General features: G+C 46.3%; 1 protein-coding gene across 1 annotated transcript in view; it reads left to right on the top strand.

Moving 5' to 3' along the window:
- LOC135905000 (endothelin-converting enzyme-like 1) overlaps positions 1-22,848 on the top strand; it is a 53,782-nt gene that overhangs the window by 21,331 nt on the left and 9,603 nt on the right. Inside the window, exons 5-9 of the mRNA XM_065435999.1 lie at positions 2,093-2,404; positions 5,478-5,738; positions 7,735-7,908; positions 9,185-9,300; positions 14,562-14,808. Of these exons, the coding sequence (XP_065292071.1) occupies positions 2,093-2,404; positions 5,478-5,738; positions 7,735-7,908; positions 9,185-9,300; positions 14,562-14,808 (1,110 nt within the window). The remainder of the gene's footprint in view (positions 1-2,092; positions 2,405-5,477; positions 5,739-7,734; positions 7,909-9,184; positions 9,301-14,561; positions 14,809-22,848) is intronic.

The raw sequence follows: 22,848 nt of genomic DNA, 5'->3' as shown, positions 1-22,848 counted from the left end.
AAAGTTTAGCTTCTTTGTTTGATCCGAAAAGTTGTGCACGCAGAAATCAGGCGTCTGAATAGGTTCGAGCTACGTGCCTACGTTAAGTGCCACATTTCTGGGGCAAAGCAGGCAGCGCTCAAAACGCGAAACTTCAGAGCGGCATGTCCGTCTTCAGATATGTGGACGGTTATTTTATTTATGCTCGCAGAGCATGTTCTTCACAGAGGAGCATTCTGCACACAAATGACGCACCAACATGATTCGAAACACCTAAAAATTTAAAATAACACTGCAAAGCCTACTTAGATATGTTACACAGAATATGCCACTAAATTTTTCACTCATCAACTGAAGTAAACGTAAAAATCTTAACTGCAGCGTCTGCCCTAACATCGAGCAATCTGTCCTAAAAATAAGTTGCAGTTTCCCCCGAAAGACATCGATGTTTTCCCCGAAAGATATCGATGCGAGAGTAAATTGGCAGACATCTATACGAAATAAGAATAGCAGGTTTATCAGCCGTATGAACTTTTCAACATTAGCCTACTAAATAAATTAACAAGCATGGTGTTACGCACACACAAGCAAGCATAAACACGTCCTACTCGATGAGCGCAGACTGTCGCTTTCAATATGCTGGCTTGAGAAAAAGCGCCTGCAGCAGTAGGAGAGTTGACCTTGGTGCTTCTTCTCGCCTGAATGCGAACTATAAGCGGCGAAAACACAGCGGCACACGAAGCTATCCGCCCTCGGCACATCTAGACTCTATACTCATCGCAGATCGCTTTCAAGACAGGGTCCACACGGCCTCGCGGCTGACTGTACTCATCGCAGATCACTTTCAAGTTATGGCCTGTGCGGCCGCACTCAGCCTTGCCATACGCAGCCGACGTCGGCATGGAGAAAGGAAAAATATAGGAAGGAGCATTACGTTACGCAGCCAGCCTTGGCAAGCGAACGCTTCGTGAAGCTACAGTGGTGGCTCAACACGTGACCTCTTGCATCGATATGAAGGAATAAGAATCGAGGCTTGCTGAGATGTTGGTTCCCAGTAGCTACGCCAGTATTTTTTTATTCGGTGCGTGCTTGTTCAGTTGCCCTGCCGAGGCTTTGTCTGCATAGCAGGAACTCTAAGACCAACCGCGCACTTTCACGTGCGATCACATGTTGGGCCACCACGTTTGGCGTCAATCGCGTTGCGGTATGCTTCATCCTGTCTTTTTCCTTCCTCCATGGCCGCCGGAGTAGAACTCCCCTCTTCCCACGGTGCCTTGCACGTGCGAGAACGGCGTTGGAAATGCGCCTGTAGTGTCGACGTAATTGCGATCGCAATAATATCTTGCAGTGGTGTTCTTTGGGCGATCAGTTATTCTTAAGAAGTCCAGCAAAGAACATTTTCAGGATGAACCAGCAAATGTAGTCCTCAGGCTCTACGGAAGATGTCGGAAAAATTTATGTGGACTCTTGTATCATTCGAACACGTCTTCAGGACCACTGTTGTCTTACATGATGTGTCACTAGATCGCTTAAATGTTAGCCACATTAATAACGACAATCATCGAGATATCAGTTCTGCCAGAATTTTTTTTCTTCCCTAACAACATGCGTGCAGCCTTTGCTCCATTAAAACATGATTGAGAGCGTTAATATCCAGACTCGTAAGAACTTATTTACGTGATGTTTTTCATTGTTCGCAAGATTTATGTAGAGCACAGTAAAAAGCAAAATGTACCTATAGCACCATTGAAGCTAATTTATTGAGCTTCTGAGCTCTTATACAACTTACAAAATGTGACTTTTGCCTGCAACAAATATTCCATTTTTTTGTAAGTAAGCCTGACTAATTACCCGTCTAATCGCACTTTAAGAAACAGCCTAAGTAACTCCACACGACTACCAACTGTGCCACGTTAATGTGCTCCACTCTATCATTGATGTTTGGTATTATAGTTACGTAACACACCCACTATAAAGCTTTGCACTTAATCCTAAACGGTAATAAAATATGTCCGCTTCTTTCCCTTTCATCTTGGTACTAATATTGGTGAGATAACATGAAGGTTAACGTCTAATGTATTGTCGATGCATAACGGCTTTTGTATCGGCCCAGGATTACCCGTACAAAGCGTCGAACAACGGATCATCTTGGTCCCCCAGTCTGCCCAACCTGACTCACGTCGTGGGGATGCTGGACCGTGAACTTGGCTTGGCGGCCATTGTCCGGCCGTCGCTGACCACGGCGCGGCGCCGCAGACAAGCCAAGCACGTGCTCCTTTTCCTCGACCCCCCAGAATCGACGCCTTCCTTGCGCCTCCAAGACAGTATGCGCAAGGTCGACGACGGTGCGTTGTTGCAGAAGATACTCGCCGGCTTCGCTCTTCTCAAGACGCCGTCTCGAAGCCTCCACGAGGAATCTACCCAGGTGCGCCCTCGCAGATCCCCTGACTTTCCTAGGAAGCGTCTTACGCTCTTGAGCCGAGATTTTTTTTGTCTACCGCTCCGGAGTTTTGTGAAGCGCTTAAGTAGCGTATGTAAGCTTCTGGCAGAAAGAGAATTTACAAGCACTGTATGATGACGTGAAAAGTTGTGGTGCCATGCGCACGTATGTTTTGCTTAATCGAAGAGAAAATATAAATTATGAGATTTTAGCTGCCGATAACACGATCTCGTTATGAAGGAAATTGTAGTGGGGAACTGAGGAATAATTTTGAGCCCCTCAGATTCTGCAACGTGCACTCAATGCGCCCGGCACATTAGCTTTCTTCCATTCAGCTCCCAGTGTATTGCGGTGGGGCTCCAGCCCTCCACATCGTCACCTGTAGCACAACCCCATAGCCTTTGATCTAGAGCAACGGATTATTCCCGCACTAAATCAGAACACAAAACGTGTACACGAATTGTCGAATCACGGAAACCTTCAAAGCACACAGGTTTATCAAGAGTAACCATGGATATGGAGCAACTTCCAAATTTTCATTTCTGGAAATGGAAAGGGAAGCAATGAATTCCTATCCATATTCTGATCTGGCATGGAGTGGCCATTTTTTTCAATGAGATTGCGATTTATTTGCAACATCGAATTATAAAGAAGTATGGCATTGCACTTCGGCGTCAATTTGTTGTCTCAACAAGAGCTTTGCGATATCAACTGTGCTCACGGTAAACAAACACGAACGGCGTAAACACGAATGGTAAGTACCGTGCTGTGAAGTGACGTTTTCTGGAGCTAAAAGAGCATACCCTGCGAGAAACGGGATTCTTATAAATGGGAGTCCTATAACGTCGCCGTGCCAAGCACGAGGTCACGGGATCAAGTCCCGGCTGCAGAGGCCAGATTTCAATTGGAGCGAAATGCACGAACGCGCATGTATTTAGATTTAACTGCGCGTAAACCAAAATCATGGGGCCAAAATTTCCGGAGTCCCTCACTGTGGCGTGCCTCATAATTGTATCATGGTTTTGGCACGTTAAATCCCAGAGTTAAAAACTTAAACGCAGTTCTTCAAGATTCCCATGCGGTAGCGCCAACCATTGTGGTAGCCAGTCGTCTGGTTTTGCAACAGAATTCAGATGCGGTGCAGCCATACCATAAGGAAAAAATTGGAGCGCGCTTACGCTTCGCCTTCAAGAGTGGAATGCGATAGCGTTATCGCACCCCATTCGCACCGCCCACTCATTCGCTCTGCATGTTCTTGAGTCGCACAAAGAAAAAACATGCGCCTGAGCAAGCGGGGCGAACCAAAGAACTCGGTGTCTCGGAGACGACGAGAAGCTTGCTAGCGAAACTTTAGTTTTGCGCGCTTTGAATGGGCTAAGGATATTGCGAAACTACTTTTTCTTTGAATTTGGACAATATATGTCTATATGCACATAATTTAAGTGCGTGGTAAAAAGCTCCAAGTGGTCAAGTGGTCAAGTAACCAAGCGGTCAAAACTAATGCTGAGTCCCGCACTACTGCTTGCCCAATAATCACATCATTGTTTTAACATGCAAACGGCACAATTTATTTTTAGTGTAATATTTGAGAATCTTGTTAGAAAGCCGAAGGTTCGACAAGATAAGAATTTTGCTTCATTCGCATGATGTTTCAAAAGAAATGTCAGTGGCGCACGTTGTCAGTTGCTATAGCATGCACACTGTGGGACCCCACGGCTTCTTTGCCTTGCTCCTTGCTCGGGTTGAGCTTCGGTTATCGACTTGCGAGGGTATCTTTTCTTTTGTGCATGCTTTTCATACGACCATGTCTCGGATTCTGAGACTGTTCTGAGCGCCAACCTACAACTGCCCAATGTTCCTACAACTGCCCAATGCGCCTGCTCACTTACTTCTCTTTCTGAAGCGTAGTTGTCGAGAGACGCGGATATTGAAATAGCTCTGCCTTTACCAAGACGTCAGAGAAATCAGCTGCTTTAACCAGACGATGTATCTGTACAAGGTCCATTTGAGATAGAGAGCGCTGTATTTACCATGGGCCTTGATACAACGGAACTTGTTAAACAACGGACATGTATCGGGTTTCCGTTTTACCCATGGGAAATCAACCGTGGAAAGTCGCAAGTAACCCAGCCAGGTACGATTCTGTATAGACGTAACAATATTCTGTTGGACGTAACAATATTATTGCGTTAAAATAGGTTGTCACGAACATTAGCTCTAGATGTTGCGTTACAATCAGTCAGTGAAATAATCATTATGGCAATGAACCCTTACTTTACTTCAGCGTTAAGTTTATTGGATAGGTAAAGAGAAAAGAAACTGTTTATAAGGCTTCACAGGGTCTGCACCCAAAAACATTCGCAGATAGGGCTCGCTTAAAGAGAAAAACCAAACAGAAAGGCATATGGATGTCTGCTATCTTAATTTAAATTATGCAATCGGCTTATAATATGCCCTAGTTACAGTCAGAAGGGAAGGTGTGAACAACTAGTTGTCGGGCTATCTTTTGTACAGGGAATCTCAACACATATGAGCACACCAAACACATACACACACACCAAAACACGCACACGCACACAAGAATGCACTTCGCTCTGCTGCCCTAACACCCGTATTCACAAAATGCTGCTATGCGAGAATTGTTCGTAAGAAAACATTTTAGCCAATCGTGATGTTATCTTACCCAAGCCAATTCGCAAGTTACTGAAGAGCAAGAAGAAGCTTTCATCATTGAAGAAAATCACATTAGGACAGCAATGCCCGCATTTAAAAAAAACCCTAACATTAGCATTTTTCGCAAGAGAAAATGTTTAGCTAATCCGATGTTGGGCATATCGTTAGCGAAGGTGCCCGACTAATGACAAGATCACTTACCAAGGAAATTCTGTGAACACGGGCTTCCACAAAAAGTACATATGCTATAATTGTTTGTAAAAGAAAATTCTAACCAATTTTCATGCTGCACATATCATTAGCGAAGGAAGCTAGCCAATGGCAATATTAAGCGACTAATAAAGGTGAGAACATCCATTATCGTTCGTCCCACGCTCTCTTTCAGGTGCTGGCCGTCGACAAGGAGCTGTCCGCCATCATTCAAATGGGCGGCTTCGTGTCTTCTTCGAGACGCTCGCAGGGGGCATCCGTAACGACTGGAACTTCTGGCGCTGGTCCCGTCCGTCGTGACATGCTCGTCAGCGTCAGCAGACTCGCCAAGGACTACGACATCAAAGTATGGTCGTGGGAGGAGTACGCACGCATTCTGCTGGGCGACGTCGTCTTCGGAAAGAATTCTTCGAATGAACCGCACGTTCTGGTTCAGGTAGGACAGCTCAGCTGCCCTTGTTGCTGGCTTCCGGAAATGTTTGCCTGTACATGTGTAGCGAAGCTGTTGAGGGGGAGTTCTGCAACAATTTTCGTGTGACGGCAAGGTATGTTTTTTGGTTTCTCATTCCATGGTTTCTCGAGCGGTTAGAGTTGCGCAAATCGACAAACATTTTCGCGGGCATCCGGTCGGGTTCTAATTTGCGCAGGTAACTTTGGTTTTGTGACTACGTCTATCAGACGTCAGTCAAGGAAGAGCCAGTGGCGCAACCTGCGTCGGAGCCCCGGAGCGCTCGTATATCCCGGTATCCATTATCAGGCATCACTGAAAAGAAAGTAACGCAAAATAATCAGGCCACCAGAAGCACGCTGCTAGCCGTCGTCATTAGTGCAGCCGACTGAGCATGTATAAATATGCGTGGGATACAAGAGAGAATATAAAAGCACGAAGCTCGGATACAGCGAAACGTTGGAAAAGGCTCAGGCGTTGCGAAACAGAAAATTGCACCAAGGGCGCTACAATGTAACGGTATTTCAAAACTCTTTCTGTTCCATTTCTGCAATGAGTTCTCCTCGATAACACGAAAACGTTTCGGGTCACTCCCCACTCCGCCTGTCTGTCACGCGAGGTCGCAAAGCCGCGAGAACTCACCAAGTTAAAATTAAATGCACGCATTAAACATGCATTAATATGCCGAACAAAAATGAACTGTTGCTTGAATAGTGGAGAAGTGCCCCATTCCAAAAGAAACATAAGATCAGTGCCCACCGATCCCACTGGCAATGGCTGCTTGGAGCGGCAGTGAAGAATGAATTTATTTGCGTATAATGAAAAAGTGTTGTGCCCCTGTATAACGTTGTCCAACCCTTTGATATGCGTACAACATTGCTCAGCCAACTCTTGGTCGCTGAGGATCCATTTTGGCGGCAGTTTTTCCTTCCGTTTCACGCCGTCGCGATTTTTCACGAGCCTCTACAAGCTAAGCCAGGCCGGGCCATTTAGTTGCAGACGCTGACATCATCCTTCTCATCCTGTTATCCACTTTCTTTCACTGCGCTAGTTCGGCCCCACTGAGACTCTCTCCACTTCAGCGTGTTTCTCGCCTTTTCACAGCCAATTAACTAAGAATAGCCTGTGAAATCAGACAATGCTAGTTGCTTTGAAATGAAACAAAAGTTACCTCTTTTAAAGGAGTATAGTGTTTCATTGGGCTCTTCAAACAGCGCTGAGGGGCATTGCCTGATGCTTGCGTCGACGATTCGGTAAATAAATTGGACGTGGGGAGACTGAAATAAAAACAGATGGAAAAGTTTTATGTTCCAGGGGCCCCAAATGTGGCGAAACGTTCAGACATTGGTAATACAGGCCCCTTGGACTTCAATAGGGCGTGATAACTTTCTGAAAGAGCTTCGCTGGCTTTCGATGTGTGTTAGTTGGATCTGGACACACACACGCACACACGCATAGAAATAAATGAATGAATATATATATATATATATATATATATATATATATATATATGTATATATATATATATATATATATATATATATATATATATATAGCTCGCTTTCGACACTTTGTTTCACCCACTGTTACGCCACCCAGTAAAGCTAAGTCGTGGGGGGAAGGTGTCGTTACGGACGCTATAATGCCTACGATTTCTTCATTGGCGAGGTTCGGTGCCTGTTTGAGGACCCGAATTGCAATGTGCTGCTTCTTTCATGGCGCGCCCGTCAAACGGCGTCCGACTGAAGCATGTACGAATCAGGAAAAGAAAAACTTCTCCGAAACTTATCTCCTCGCGCTGTCCTACCAGCACCAAAACTTCAGGACTAGCGTGGCCTGCGTAACACCTGTTGCCTTCAGCCGCGTAGTACGGGACTGATTTGTAGTAAGTGTACATGTACGGGTACGTGTCGTCATTCTTGTGTCTGTTGTTTGCGCTGAACAAAGTAATTGTGGGTGATACAGCCACACGTTCTATGCGCAGGTCGAAAGCCCCGAGCAACTCGGCCAGCTATCGGCGCTGCTCGGCAACACTGAGGTGACCGCGTTGCTCAACTACGTGGCATTCTCGCTGGCGGCGTTCTTGTCCCCCGCGTTGCCCCACGATGAAACAGCGGAGGGGCTGCTCATTCTGAGCCACGGGGAGCACATCCCACAGGTACGAACTAAATCCTAAATCTTCTGGATCTCACCAAATTAGCGAAAACTGCGGGTTCATGGTTTGTGCCAAGAGAAAAGGAAAACAAACTTTTAAGTGCGAGCGCATGACGCACCGCGTTACGTTAAATGGGCGTGCGACATATGTCGGGAAATCCACTACATCGCCGTCTCTTTTATAACCATTAGCTCGTGGCTTTCTCTGTACCTTTGCGTGAACAAGCGAAGAAGAGCCCGAAAACTCACAAAGGGTGGTCGCCACATGTCAATCGATGTAGCTGTACGGTTGTGGAAGTGTTCTATGGACGTTTCCTGCGGCCGTACTTGAACCGAACGTCAGATCGTCGATGATCAGCGAATGTGCTTGATTTGAAAATTATAGCTGCGCTAACACATGCATCCACAAAAGAACAAGGACGAGATACAAGAGCTTGTATCTCGTCCTTGTTCCTTTGTGGATGCATGTGTTAGCGCTGTTGCAATTTTCCGATAAACTATGCCCCAACTTGCACAGAAAGTTTTAATCAACGAGTATGCTCACCGCAATAATTGCGTTAATTGTTAATTGCTTTGCTGGGCAAATTGTTCACCCACTATACAGTTAGTTTCGTGACTTGCGTTGTGCCACTGCGCTTGCTCATTGTCACTACAACGTTATATTATATGGTATACTTGTTTACTACGAAACATCAGCATCAACTACAAGTATGTAAATAAAAGAAACTGCGCGTCTAGCGATTCCTATAGTGTTCTGGAAATCTAGACAATCCTTATGTCGTCGCTAATGCTAAAACGGCTGTTAGTTGATGGGCTAAGGCACTGCACAACATTTTGTAGTGCTTTGAGAATATACAGGACTATGGCTTCTCTGCTAGACCTATTTCTGCGGAAACATTTAAAATAAAGAAGGTGCAATACTTTAATCTGTGTTTGGTCACATGGACCAACGACAAGGTATCTTTCGACCTGAACTTTACATCCAGCGTAGCCATGCAAGGGAAGTATTAACCTAGAACCAACGTATCCGCAATGAGCCTTGTCTTCTTCACTGCAGATACACGGATCGTTGCCATTACGGTGGTTCTGGTTTTGGGCTTTGCTTAGGTGCCCAAATTTATAAGTTCTTCACCATTATCCCGCGATCTTCTGGCTTGCTTTAGAATACTTGTGGTGAATACTGCGGCCTCATATGGGACAGAGTGCAGCTGCTATAGTCATCGGGTATATGACAAGTGCATAGCAGGGATGCCCGAGAGCTTTTGTCTGAAATAACGCAGGTGCCGGAAGAGCTGCAGGCGTGCGTTCACCTGCTGGCCCGAACCTACCATTTTGGTGCCCTCTCTCTGGCCCGCCAGGCGGTCAGTCGCGACAGCGGCGATGGAAACGGCTACAAGTCAGTCCTGCGCACCTAGTTATAACAACGATGCTTGCCTCTGGCATAGAAACGCTTTAAGGCATCCTTAGAAAACCTGGGCCCATATTCACAATATGCTCTAGCACTAGGCTTGTTCGTAGCATCAAATTAAAGCCAATTCTGGTACCCGACGTTTTTTGAGAAAGCGGTAGACTCATGGCAAGCAGCACCTACGAACGAAAAGATTACTGAATTCAGCTTCTGGAAATTCATTGTGTGTATTCGTCACTTTTGGTATTTTTCAAAGAAATAATTGCCTGGCTGTTGACACTGCCATCACAAAAATCCTGCGGATTTTTCTTCGCAGGTTGTTACGGTGTGAGCCCGCAATCCGCTATATTATGAGGTCTGTTAGAAATTTATCCGAACTGTTCTTTTTTTTTTGCACGCACCTCACAAATATGAAACAAGCGCGCTTGCATCGGCCGATCGTGAGCCTTTGTGCGCATGCGTGCATTTTTTCCCGCGTGCCGGTGGCGTCGGTCACTGGGACGCAGCGTTTAAGTGAGGTAGTGCGCAGTACTCTCGTCGGTTTTTTATTGCAAGAAAAATGGCGGAGCCACTGGAGCAGCACTTCCATCAAATTTTGCCAGAAACTGGGTGACAGCCAAGTGGAAATTATTCGGAAGATTTAGACGGCTTTCGGTGAAGGTGCTGTGAGCAGCACGCAGATTAAGCAGTGGCACAACCGGTTTCAAGACGGCCGCACATCGGTGGAGAGCGATGTGCGGCCGTCAACATGCCGAAATGACCGGGTCATTGCCGAAGTGAACGCTGTGGTGATGCGGGACCGTCGTGTGACTATCCGATAAATGACGGAAGAGGTGGGCATCAGCATTTTTTCTGCACATTCCATTATGACCGAAGATTTCGCCATGAAGAGAGTTGCGGCGAAATTCGTGCCGAAGCTGCTCACGGTGGAGCAAAAGCAACTTCGTTTTGAAGTCTCACAGGACACGCTGGACTCGACAAACAGTGACCCCGACTTCATGAACACCGTAGTCACTGGTGACGAGTATTGGGTGTATGGGTACGACCCGGAAACCAATACCCAGTCATCGCAGTGGAAGCATTCCACGTCACCAAGACCAAAAGAGGCCCGCCAAGTGCGCAGCTACTTCAAAGTGATGCTGACTGCTTTCTTTGGCTCCCGCGGCGTGGTATGCCACGAGTACGCACCACAGGGTCAATCAATCACCAGAGTACTACAGGGATGTCCTCCGTCGCCTACGTGATGCTGTGCGACGCAAGAGACCGGAGTTGTGGTCAACAGGAAATTGGTGCATCCATCACGACAACGCTCCTGCACATTGCTCGCACTTTATTCAGACATTCAGACAAAAATCAGACACATGTAGTTCAACAGGCTCCTTACTCTCCTGGTGTGGCCCCTGCGACTTCTGGCTGTTCGCGAAAATCAAGAAGTCAGTCAAAGGAGCACGATTTCAGACGAGAGGACAATATGGCTGCAACGACAGCTGAGCTAAACTCCATCCCGAAAGAGGCCTTCTCGGAATGCTTCCAACAGTGGCAGCACCGCTGGGAGAAATGTGTGGAGTCCCAAGGATTTATTTATTTATTTTATTTATTTATACAATACTGCAGGCCCAAATGAGGGCCCAAGCAGGAGGGGCAGAATACATAAATATTTACATATGTACGTATATATATACATACACATGTACACATGAAAAAGAAATACAAAAGCAATGCAACATATGGAAATATCAGAAGAAAATATCAGAAGAAAACTATAATGAAGGCGACGACTAATAAGATTAAGAGAAGGTACACAGAAGGAAGACAACCCGATAAACTATAGAACAGTATCACACGCATATATGAGCACTTGCAACCACTAGAGGAAAAACAAAGAGGAAAAATAAGAAAAAAAGAAACACACCAGAAGTTGAACGAGCAACCATTGCAAGATACTGAAAATATTAGAACAAGGACGATCAGGAAAGTATCAAACAAACTTCACGTTAAAAAAAAGAAGGGGGGGGGGGAAACAGTAACAAGGCTTGCCTACAGGGCAATACCCCTAGTATTAAAGACACATGCGTTCAATAGAATCGGTGTTTATCAATTGTGATAATGGTAGGCTGTTCCAATCTGTTACAGTGCGCGGGAAGAAGGAAAAGTTAAACAGGTTAGTTCGGGTGTTTTAATGTGTTAAATAATCAGCGTGACGATGCCGTGTTCGGCGCGCTGTAAGTGGTTTAACATATGCCTGTGGGTCGAGAGACAAACAGTTGTTTTTAAGCAAGAAAAGAAACTTCATTCGTTGTATTTTCCTGCGTATTTGTAGCGTTTGAATATTATGTTGTTTCATTATGCTAGTAGGAGAGTCACTCAGTCGATATTTAGAAAAAATAAACCCGACAGCTTTACGTTGGACCATCTCTAAAGAGTTGATGTTAATTTTCTTATAGGGATCCCACACAATGCATGCATATTCTAGTTTCGGTCGGATGAGTGAAGTGTAATCCAGTAATCTAGTACCAGAGGGAGCGTGTTTTAGTTTGTGCCTGAGGAGACAAAGCTTCCTGAAAGACGAGTTACATACGTTAGAAATGTGGCTATTCCAGCTGAGGTCACTGGTTACTGTGATTCCAAGATATTTATACTAGCTGACTTTGGTCAGCGGTTCAGAGACGAGGTTATAGAGAAACGACATTTTGTTTATTTTTTTTTTGTTATGGACATGTAAACAGTCTTTTTTCTATTCAATTCCATGCCCCACCGACTGCACCAGGAAAGAATGTTTTGAAGGTCCGAGTTAAGCATTAATTGATCTTCGTGGCAAGTAACCTCGTTAGAGGGACACTAAAGTGAAAAATTATTTCTCCTGCGTCAGTAAATTACCGTTCTACAACACCAAAAACACCACTCTTACAACGATCAGACGTTTGGTAAGCCGGAAAAAGCGCAAGAACGATACACGGGTGGCGACGCCTACTTGAGTTCCCGCTATCTAGGGGCTGTGACGTCTTGGATTTTGATGGCATTTTCTAGGGCCTACTAATTATATATAGCGGTACATATTGGCTACATTGTGTTCTAAAGGAACCAATCATTAAACATGGCAAGTTTCAGGAACCTTTATTCAGCCAACGCGGCCGAAATGCGAAAATATACTTTGGAAACCCTGACGTCACGCTGACGTACCGGCGATGGGGTTTCGGCGCGAAATTCAAATACTGATACTTGGACCTTCATTTTCTCATCTAATATTCAAACTATCTTTTTGAAATGACTGCCTGCAGGGTTCTCAAACAATGCTTTAATAGTCTAAACTGATTTATTGTTTCCCTTTAGTGTCCCTTTAAACAACACACAATCGTCAGCAAATAGTCTAACTTGAACAGGATGAGAAATTTCGTTAGTGATGTCGTTTATGTATATTAGAAATAGTAATGGTCCTAGCACGCTACCTTGAGGTACTCCAGAGGTTACTGAAAGTTCGTTAGAAGAGTAATTATCAATTGAAACAAACTGCTTGCGATTAGAAAGATAAGCCGCCACCCAGTTAATAATATAGGCTGGAAGGTCTATCGACTGTAGTTTTTCTATAAGGTTATTGTAAGGAACAAGGTCAAACGCTTTCTTAAAGTCCAAAAATATTACGTCAATTTGGCTTGACTTGTCAAGAGCACTTGCAAAGTTGTGAATAATTGTGGTTAATTGTGTTACAGTAGAGAAACCCTTCCGGAAACCATGCTGATGTGGGGACAGTACGTTGTCGTCACTTAGGAATTTGGTTATTTCATTAGCTATAATATGTTCGATGAACTTGCAACATGATGAAGTTAATGATATTGGACGATAACTAGTTACTAGGGTTTTGTCACCTTTTTTCGGTATGGGAACGACACGTGCAGTTAGCCAGTCTGTAGGAAGATTAGCCGAAGATAACGAGGAACGGAAGATAACGACAAGAAAAGGGGCTAACGCTTCAGCATATCTGCGCAAAAACGCGTTCGGTATGTTGTCTGGACCTGGAGATGATTTAGTTTTGAGGTTCAGCAGCATCGACACAACACCAGGTTGCGAAACAATATCAGAGGTCGAGTTACATGACATGCGGTTAAGGTTTATAAAACCATCGAAATTTGAAAAAATACTCTGAAAATAATTATTGAAGTGCTCCGCGATACGTTGTTTTTCGACAATGACATGACCCCCGTGAACAATTTGGTCAGTTGGTTTGGTTTTTGCGCTTAAAAAAGCCCAAAATTTTTGGGTTGCCGTTTGAATAAAATTTCGCAATGTATGGTGAAAATACCAGCGCTTAGCTTGCCGTACTTCTTGGTTGAGCTTATTTTAGATTTCGTGAATTGAAACACGTGAGGCACATCGTCGAGTGTGTGATGTGTGAGTGTGATTAGGTTTTCAACGCTCCAGTTATGCAAATGTTTTTTTTCTTCGGCCAAAGGTAGGACACTTTTCTAACCGTCCTCGTACAGATATGCTGGAGTCAAATGGACAGACCTGTGTTAGTGACAGCTTGTGAAGCCAGCAGTTAAGGAAGCGAAGGGCTGTACATAGAAAATTATGTATTGTGTTCTTTTTAACTTATATGTAGAGATTGTAAGGCAAAAGGAAATGAAATCAGACAAACGAACAATTTGCCGGCCTTGGTAGTCGAACCCACATCCTCCTGATTAAGCGGGTGTCGCTCTGCTAATTTAGCTACGTCGGTGACTGTTCCCACGTCCCGCTTTTTGGGTATTTATTTATATGTGTTAACCAGCGCCACTCATGACCATGGCGGCGAATGTGGAATGGTCTTTCAACCGATGGCGTCACGAATTTGTATCTATGCGCACATTTGTGTCCACACATTTTACCCGCCGTGGTTGCTCAGTGGCTATGGTGTTAGGCTGCTGAGCACGAGGTCGCGGGATCGAATCCCGGCCACGGCGGCCGCATTTCGATGGGGGCGAAATGCGAAAACACCCGTGTACTTAGATTTAGGTGCACGTTAAAGAAACCCAGGTGGTCAAAATTTCCGGAGACCCCCACTATGGCGTGCCTCATAATCAGAAAGTGGTTTTGGCACGTAAAACCCCATATATTATTATTGTCCACACATTTGTTCTCGTGATAACCCTGCATATAACAAAAGCTGGTTAAACGAAGCATGTTCTGTGGGCTCATTGCATTGTTCTAGTCTATAGGGTGACGTGGCGCCATGAGTTTCGCATAACCCAATCAGCGGTGCTTCTCGGGTGCAGGTACGAGGGCGCCGTGCGCGCCTTGTTGGATGGAGCGCGCGATCAGTTGTCTGCCCTGCTGCGTAACCGCACAGCGCGGATGACGAGCGTCGAGCTGTGGATGGCGCTGCAGAGGCTGGACACGTTGCGTGTAGTGTTCCTCGCGGAGCCCGAGCAGAGCGACGAACATCTGTCGCGCTACTATGGAGCTGCGCTGGCCAGCGTCGACACTTTCCGGTCGCTCACACAGGCACGGGACTTGGGGACGGCAAGTGCACTTTCAGAACTTCATTCGGCAACTAAGTGGCGGTAGCTTATCGACGCCGTAATACTGCAAGATGGATCATGAGGAAACCCGCCCGGTGACATTAGCATGTACAGATGGAGGCATTCGTTCTCTACAGAGCTTTTCCCACTGCAGTGTTCAATAGCCGGGTAGTGCCACTTTGACAGCGGCAGCTGGGAAGCTCGAAACCATGGCATCAAGATAGCGGCGGGACATGAATAACATAATTTTTTCGTGCATTTCAAGGTGCCTTGGCGCTAGAAGTGAAGTATTACAGGTCAATACAGGTCATTACATTATATCAGGTCATATTGCTTATTCAGTGCGTTGGTTTCAGTGATTGTCGGCAATATTAGGTACAGTATGGGACCGTGCGTCACATATACTGCTGGAAGTGGTCTGTCTATTTTAGAGCACACATGACGCGGAGTTGATGAAGACAGGTATTGCTGTTCCTTCAGTGCCACAGTAGTCAAACTATCTTCTCACAAAGACTGTTGGCTTGTGCCCTGACGCCTGCTGGCGCGATTTGAGCACACCTGCTAGTGACAGGAGAAGTTAGCATTAAGCGAGATTATTTTTTCTTTGCTTTTGCTCTTTTCCAACTTTATCAGCACGGCACAGAAGTGAACTATGTTAGCACTGTTTAGTTGCAGGTAATTAGGACTGAAGTTCCGAAAATCTTGGCCGTCTTCAGATCCTTAGAATTGCCGTCCTCGGTTGTAGTGCTGCTCTTTAATGAACAATACGGTAAACCAATGCAGTAAGTTGAACAATACAGTGGAAGAATTCAGTAAAGGACTTTGCATTAGTGGGATATTTCCGGCAGTTATAACGAAATAAAAAAGGAACAGGACAGAAGGAATGTTCTATGTCAGCAGATTTGCTGACAACAGAATAATGTTCGATAAAAGCCCACGGCTATAAGTAATCATAAGCTATGCTACACAGGCTCAAGTGAGGCGTAGTAGGTCTGGTCAGACAACTAGACACACACGCAATTTAGACCTTATACAGCAAAACAAGGCTGCTAGGTATTATTCAGCAATGTTTGACGTTTCCATTTTGAAGTATGAATTACCTGCCTGCTAATATCATGCTCTAGTTTTGGAATTCAGTTTATCCTAGAAATAAAAGGTGCTTGGTAGTTTTTCACGCTTTCGTTAACAAGCACCGATTGTTCTGGGCACTCATGCTTGAAAACAGCGTGGTATAGAGAAGCTCTCAGCGTACCACGCTCAATCAAGGTGGTATCGGGGCGACTTATGTCAAAAGATCGATCAGCAAAAACCTTCTGAAGCAAACAAGGATCATTTTAAAGAGGTGCACGCAAACAGTGGTCGCAGTCGACGCAGACGTTGTCAGCAGAAACATGTTAACGGATTAGGTGAAGGTTACGCTAATTCTAAGCTTTGAATACAGGCATACCACGAACTTTTGAAACGGGCTTACCCTATATTAGCATCATAAAGCTGCTATACGCAGGCATGCTCACTGACCCCAACATTGGCGAGCCTGCTGTATATACCAAAGCACAACAGCGAGAATTATTGCTTTTGAAAGCGAATGAAATTAATGGGTACATCCAAAAATGGCATATGTTTTCTTTGGGGAATAGGTTTGCACAAGCAATTCACATCGCATTCATACGATTAGAATTATTCACCACCATAGTACGAAGTGCAGAGCTGGCGCCTTTACTTAAGTTTCACTGACAAGTGTTTCAGGTTATCTTCTCATTATATAAATAACGTTTCCATGCAACCAAATAAGTTCGTCTTTTTCAATGCTACTCATACCATTATTACGCTTGCGAGGACAATGTGCAAGACATCCGCACAGCGCGCACAAACTGACGCGCCTAAGGGCCGATTTACGCTCGAGCCGCCCATCGCCGCAAGCCGCACCGCACGCTTGCGGTCGCGCGAAAAATTGCACGTATCCAGCACTTGTGCACAAATTACCATTTACACTGTGTGCACAGTGTATACCTTACACATTGTGAACCGAAATTTGAGCACAAGTGTTTGATACGTGCAATCTTTCGCGCGACCGCACGCGTGAGGTGCGGCTTGCGGCGATGGGCGGCTCGAGCGCAAATCGGCCCTAAGCGGGTCGCAGGATGGGCGGCTTGCATCGAGTTTCATGACGGGCTCCTGGCATTCGGTCGCTGCAGTGATGTTCCTTGATGCAGTGGCATAGCATCTTCCAACTGAAAAGTCACCAGTTTAAACCTCCTCCGGCTACATGAATTCTTTTAAAACACAATGTATGTTTAGTGAGTTTCTCCCTTTTTCCGCGCTCGGTATAAGTGTTTTCGGCCTCTTCGTGTACCGATGCCGTGCACAGTGCATTGTAAAAACGTTGGCCGATAACGTAGAGCAGTAAAGATTACACCCAAATCACGTGAGTGGCGATGCGACAAAGTGCCATTCGCATTAATTACATTTCATTACCATCACCAACTCGCCAAAGAGCACGATGTTTTTGATTTACTAGAGGTTGAATCAACTTCCAACGTTTGAGATCGCAGCTCTTAGGCACCCGTCTATGCGTTTAGCGTAGGCATCCCTCGTAGGCGACAACTTGATTTGAGCGAGTCGGTTCATCTTGAGCAAAACTTGAAACAGCGCAAAGACGACGAGGACAGCAATCGAAAACACAACAGGACGAGTGCTGTATTGCTAACTGGCAGTACAGTTGCAGTACAGGGCAGTAGAGTTGGCAGTACAGTGCTCGCCCTGTTCTGTGGGGTTTCGTTTGTTGTCCTCGTCTTCTTCGCGCTGCTTCGTTTTACCCTCGTCAGCGTCCCTCGGCATGACCGAGCTAACGTCCACAGCGAAGGATGAAATAGCGACAGCGAAGAGGGCGTGAGGAGGAAATCGGAGGAGGAAGGCAAGGCAAAGCGTAAGAAAAACATGTTGCCAGGCAAGACGGGCTCTGCGGCGACGACCGCTACGGGATGGCTCCAGAGTAGCACGCCGTCTTTTGTTCACCGTTGTCATGCGGCGAGCGCGTCCACCAATACTATATATGGAAACAAAGCGCTGCATGAGCAGAGGTTTGTCTGTGGCGGCTGCTGGGAATCGCGCCTACGCGTCATTTACGCGCTGCCTCTCGCGATCTCCCAATTAGCGTGGCAGTCGCGCCACACCTTGCTCCATTTACAGTGTGCCGCACGAGACATTGTCCGCGCTCGCCAATATATCGGCACATTAAAACAGGTATAGAATTGCACTGAAATTTCCCATTAGGGAGTATCGTAATCGTCGGTGAATTGCTTTCTACGTCACAAGCCATTTTGTCACGATGGACAGGGTGATGCATTATATACACCTTACGCAGACCTTACAAATATACTGCGGTCCACTATCTTTCGGAACGAAATACAGCGGACCCACGAAAAAATGACTGCCTCAGAAAGCATAAGTATAGTGTTATCGATTTGGGCACCTATCTGCGCGCTATGATGTTTGTGTGCAGCGTTTCTGAAGGAGTGATTCGAGCAGCCATACACGCAGTTATGTCATCTATTCTTTAATTTTCGTGGTTTCACATCTCGACGCGACCTTAAGGTCAGTATATGAATGCAATGATTAGCTCCCAATTTTTTTAGTTAGTGATTTGAGACGGGCAGCTACATTCGAGCCGTTAAATATACCTGTCCTCGGCTCTCTTCGCCCGGGTGATAAAATACTGTATGAATGGTTTCTTGATCGATATAAGCGTACAATTATCATATCTTCGCCTGTTCATCACATCCACACGTAGCGTTTCGTCATGCAGGCATCATTGGTTTAAGCTAATACCAGATTGAATCGCTGTGAGTTGCTGAGTCCGAGCTTCAGATGGAATTCCATTGATCTTGATGGAGTTAGCGTATGAAGCACTTGAATTTCAATACATAAAATTTCTTTAGCTATTACTTCACGGAACTTTGTGTTTCGATGAGAAAACGTCAAACGGCCCGTTCATCCAAAAATCTGGCGTCTGTTGCCTGAAGCAGCGTAACAGTGCATAAACTCACATTGCCATTGGTGGTGACGACACGTCACGAGCGTACCGCGACGAAGTTTGCATTGGCTGCGATTACACGTTATGAGCTGCGCCTCGAAGGAGCGGATCGGGCGAAAGGGAGCACCTGCTGCCCCGGCCGCACGCCTGATGCTGCGTGACGGGAGATGGCATCGCCGCGACGCCAAGTCACCCTCGCTATTGCTCTCGGCACGAGCGCTCCGCGACGGACCATAGCGAATGCTTCCTTGATTACTGATAGCAGGCCTGGGCACTCGGCCGGCGTGACGAAAGCGGTGACGTCAAAATCGCCGATTTTTACTCGGGAACATCCGCATTAGATTACATGGCAGCCGGGAAAGAAAGCGTGATGTATCGAAGTGCAGTGGTTTGTGCTATCTAGGAGGAGTTGGCAGAGCGGCCGAGAGGGAGCACCTGCTACGGCGATAGCGTGCCAGGTGTTGCTCGAGGGGAGAGAACATCACCGCGCCGGTGGTATACGGCGTTGGCACAGCAGGCGACTGCTGCTTGTTGACGTGGGCACTACGCACCAATATGGTACATTACTCGCAGCGCAAAACTCCAAGGCCCGCTCAACGCCGTTAAATGGGACAACAATGCTTTTGCATTCAGAACTCATAAGAAGTGTTCAGGTGTGCTCAGATTTTTTCTTACTTTGAACCCCTAAAAAAGGCCTACAATATTTACAGTAAATAGGTCCCTCCAAGGAACATCAGATTAACGTCATCTTTACTTTAAACCGAACTAATTTATGAAATAATTCTACTACGTTGACCTCTTATGTAATATTGATTTTGTTGTGTAAAGGATAGATGAGCCTTCGTTTAGGCAATATCCGGTGAGCTAGAGCAACATCACGTATATATATATATTGTCACGTGGTAGTGACGGTGAAGAAAGAACACAGTAGCAGTACTGTGAAAGACAAAACTAGCTTTTATTGGGCGAACCTGTGCCCACAAAACAGGCTACACTTAAAGCACAACGATAGCGGCGAACACAGTCGGCGATCGTCGAAAATCTGATCAGCGGGTCAAGCGCGTCGGCTTTTATACAGCAGTCATCGAATGTTCCAGACTAAACGGTGGGACCCGCATGCCTTCTACAAAGTTCTACACCATTCGCGTCAAGCGATGAAATCAGATAACACAAGGTTCGGCGACAACAGACAGCGGATAGAAGCATCGATAACTTTCCAGAAAGTTCGGATACATGCAAGCGCGTCCCGCGCTGTGCGATAACAGTTGTTAGGCGGCTAAGCGTGGTCGCCCGATAAAGATAAGTACACGTGTCATTACCCCCCTCTTAAAAAGCATCGACCCGATGCTGCAAACAAACGAAAGTAACAAATAAGCGCTCGTAGCAATGAAAACAACAAAATAAGGGAAGTTCGTTAGCGTCCGTAAAACGGTTTAAGACGCACCACGTGGACCACTTCAGGTCGTGCGCGGCGCCGCTGTGAATGCGAGATGCCGTCTGGCACGACCTCATAGTCCAGTGCGCCAATACGTCGAATGACCTTGTAAGGTCCGAAATAGCGGCGCAATAGTTTCTCACTCAGTCCTCGTCGGCGTATCGGGGTCCATACCCAAACACGGTCGCCGGGCTGGTACTCGATGAAGCGTCGTCGGAGGTTGTAGTGTCGGCTGTCCGTACGCTGCTGGTTTTTGATCCGTAGGCGGGCGAGTTGTCGGGCTTCTTCGGCGCGCTGGAGATAGCTAGCGACGTCAACATTCTCTTCGTCAGTTACGTGCGGCAGCATGGCGTCAAGCGTGGTCGTCGGGTTCCTGCCGTAAACCAGCTTAAACGGCGTGATCTGTGTTGTTTCCTGCACCGCCGTGTTGTACGCAAAGGTTACGTACGGCAGGACGGCGTCCCACGTCTTGTGTTCGACGTCGACGTACATCGCTAGCATGTCGGCGAGGGTCTTATTCAGGCGCTCCGTGAGACCATTCGTTTGCGGATGGTAGGCAGTGGTCCTCCTGTGGCTTGTCTGGCTATATTGCAGAATGGCTTGGGTGAGCTCTGCTGTAAAAGCCGTTCCTCTGTCGGTGATGAGGACTTTTGGGGCGCCATGTCGCAGCAGGATGTTCTCGACGAAAAATTTCGCCACCTCGGCTGCGCTGCCTTTCGGTAGAGCTTTTGTTTCAGCGAAGCGGGTGAGATAGTCCGTCGCCACGACGATCCACTTATTCCCGGATGTTGACGTCGGAAACGGCCCCAACAAATCCATCCCAATCTGCTCGAATGGTCGACGAGGAGGTTCGATCGGTTGTAGTAACCCTGCTGGCCTTGTCGGTGGTGTCGGTGTTGTCCTCGGGCTTCGGGCTTGGATCGCGGCTTTGCGGGGGCGTTCGGTACATGAACGCACTAGCACCTCCACCAGATGTCACGTGGTAGTGACGGTGAAGAAAGAACACAGTAGCAGTACTGTGAAAGACAAAACTAGCTTTTATTGGGCGAACCTGTGCCCACAAAACAGGCTACACTTAAAGCACAACGATAGCGGCGAACACAGTCGGCGATCGTCGAAAATCTGATCAGCGGGTCAAGCGCGTCGGCTTTTATACAGCAGTCATCGAATGTTCCAGACTAAACGGTGGGACCCGCATGCCTTCTACAAAGTTCTACACCATTCGCGTCAAGCGATGAAATCAGATAACACAAGGTTCGGCGACAACAGACAGCGGATAGAAGCATCGATAACTTTCCAGAAAGTTCGGATACATGCAAGCGCGTCCCGCGCTGTGCGATAACAGTTGTTAGGCGGCTAAGCGTGGTCGCCCGATAAAGATAAGTACACGTGTCAATATATATATATATATATATATATATATATATATATATATATATATATATATATATATATATACGAGGGCTGTTTTTTTTTCAACCTCCGATCGCTCCGTGCAGGCCATACGCGAGCAGCAGAAGGCGGACATGCGCTGTAGGCGACTGCGCAGCTCTCGCACTACACAGTCCGCCATTGTTGACATTCAGGCGTCAGTGGGCATTGTGCTACAGCCACGTAAACATGGCTGCCATAATTGTTGCTCCCGCCAAGTGTGAATTGCGAAGTGTTATTCGTTTTCTACAGGCTGAAGGCCATGGTGCTGCAGAAATCCATCGGAGAATGAGTCGAGTGTATGGGGAAAACTTCATGAGTGATGGTGTTGTGCGTGAATGGTGTCGAAATATTAAAGATGGACGTAATGATGTGCATGATGAAGGGGGCCAAGGACGAAAATCTGTCGTTTCAGATGACCTGGTTCAACGAGTTGACAGAGTGGTTAAAGAAAACCGCAGATTCACCATTACTGCTTTATCTACGGAATTCCCAGTAGTTTCAAGGTCTGTTTTGTACTCTATTGTTACTGAACGATTACGCTACAAAAAACTTTGTGCACGTTGGGTCCCGAAAATGTTGACGGACGGCCACAAAACTCGACGAATGGCGTCAGCTTTGGAGTTCCTTGAGCGTTATCAGGATGAAGGAGACAACCTTTTGAAATCAATCGTTACTGGGGATGAAACCTGGATTCAATACGACACACCGGAAACAAAACGACAGTCACAACAATGGATGCATTCAAATTCACCAAACAAACCAAAGAAATTCAAAAAAACCTTCAACAACAGAAAGACCATGGCTACTGTGTTTTGGGATCAACAAGGTGTGTTGCTTGTGGAGTTTATGGAGCCCGGAACCACAATCACTGCAGCTGTTTATTGTGAAACATTACGACGTTTGCGTAGAGCCATTCAGAACAAACGAAGAGGAAAGCTGACCGCTGGAGTTGTTCTGATCCATGACAATGCCCGTCCACACACTGCTGGAGCAACTCAACGGCTTCTCGAACATTTTGGATGGGACATTTTTGATCATCCGCCATACAGTCCAGACTTAGCACCCTGTGACTTTCACCTTTTTCCTCGACTGAAGACGTGGCTTGGTGGGAAGCGCTTTCAAACCAATGGTGACCTTCA

The sequence above is a fragment of the Dermacentor albipictus genome, chromosome 6 (genome assembly GCF_038994185.2).
Source record: "Dermacentor albipictus isolate Rhodes 1998 colony chromosome 6, USDA_Dalb.pri_finalv2, whole genome shotgun sequence".
Classification (NCBI taxonomy): Eukaryota; Metazoa; Arthropoda; class Arachnida; order Ixodida; family Ixodidae; genus Dermacentor; species Dermacentor albipictus.
This window is presented reverse-complemented; position numbering and strand designations above follow the sequence as displayed.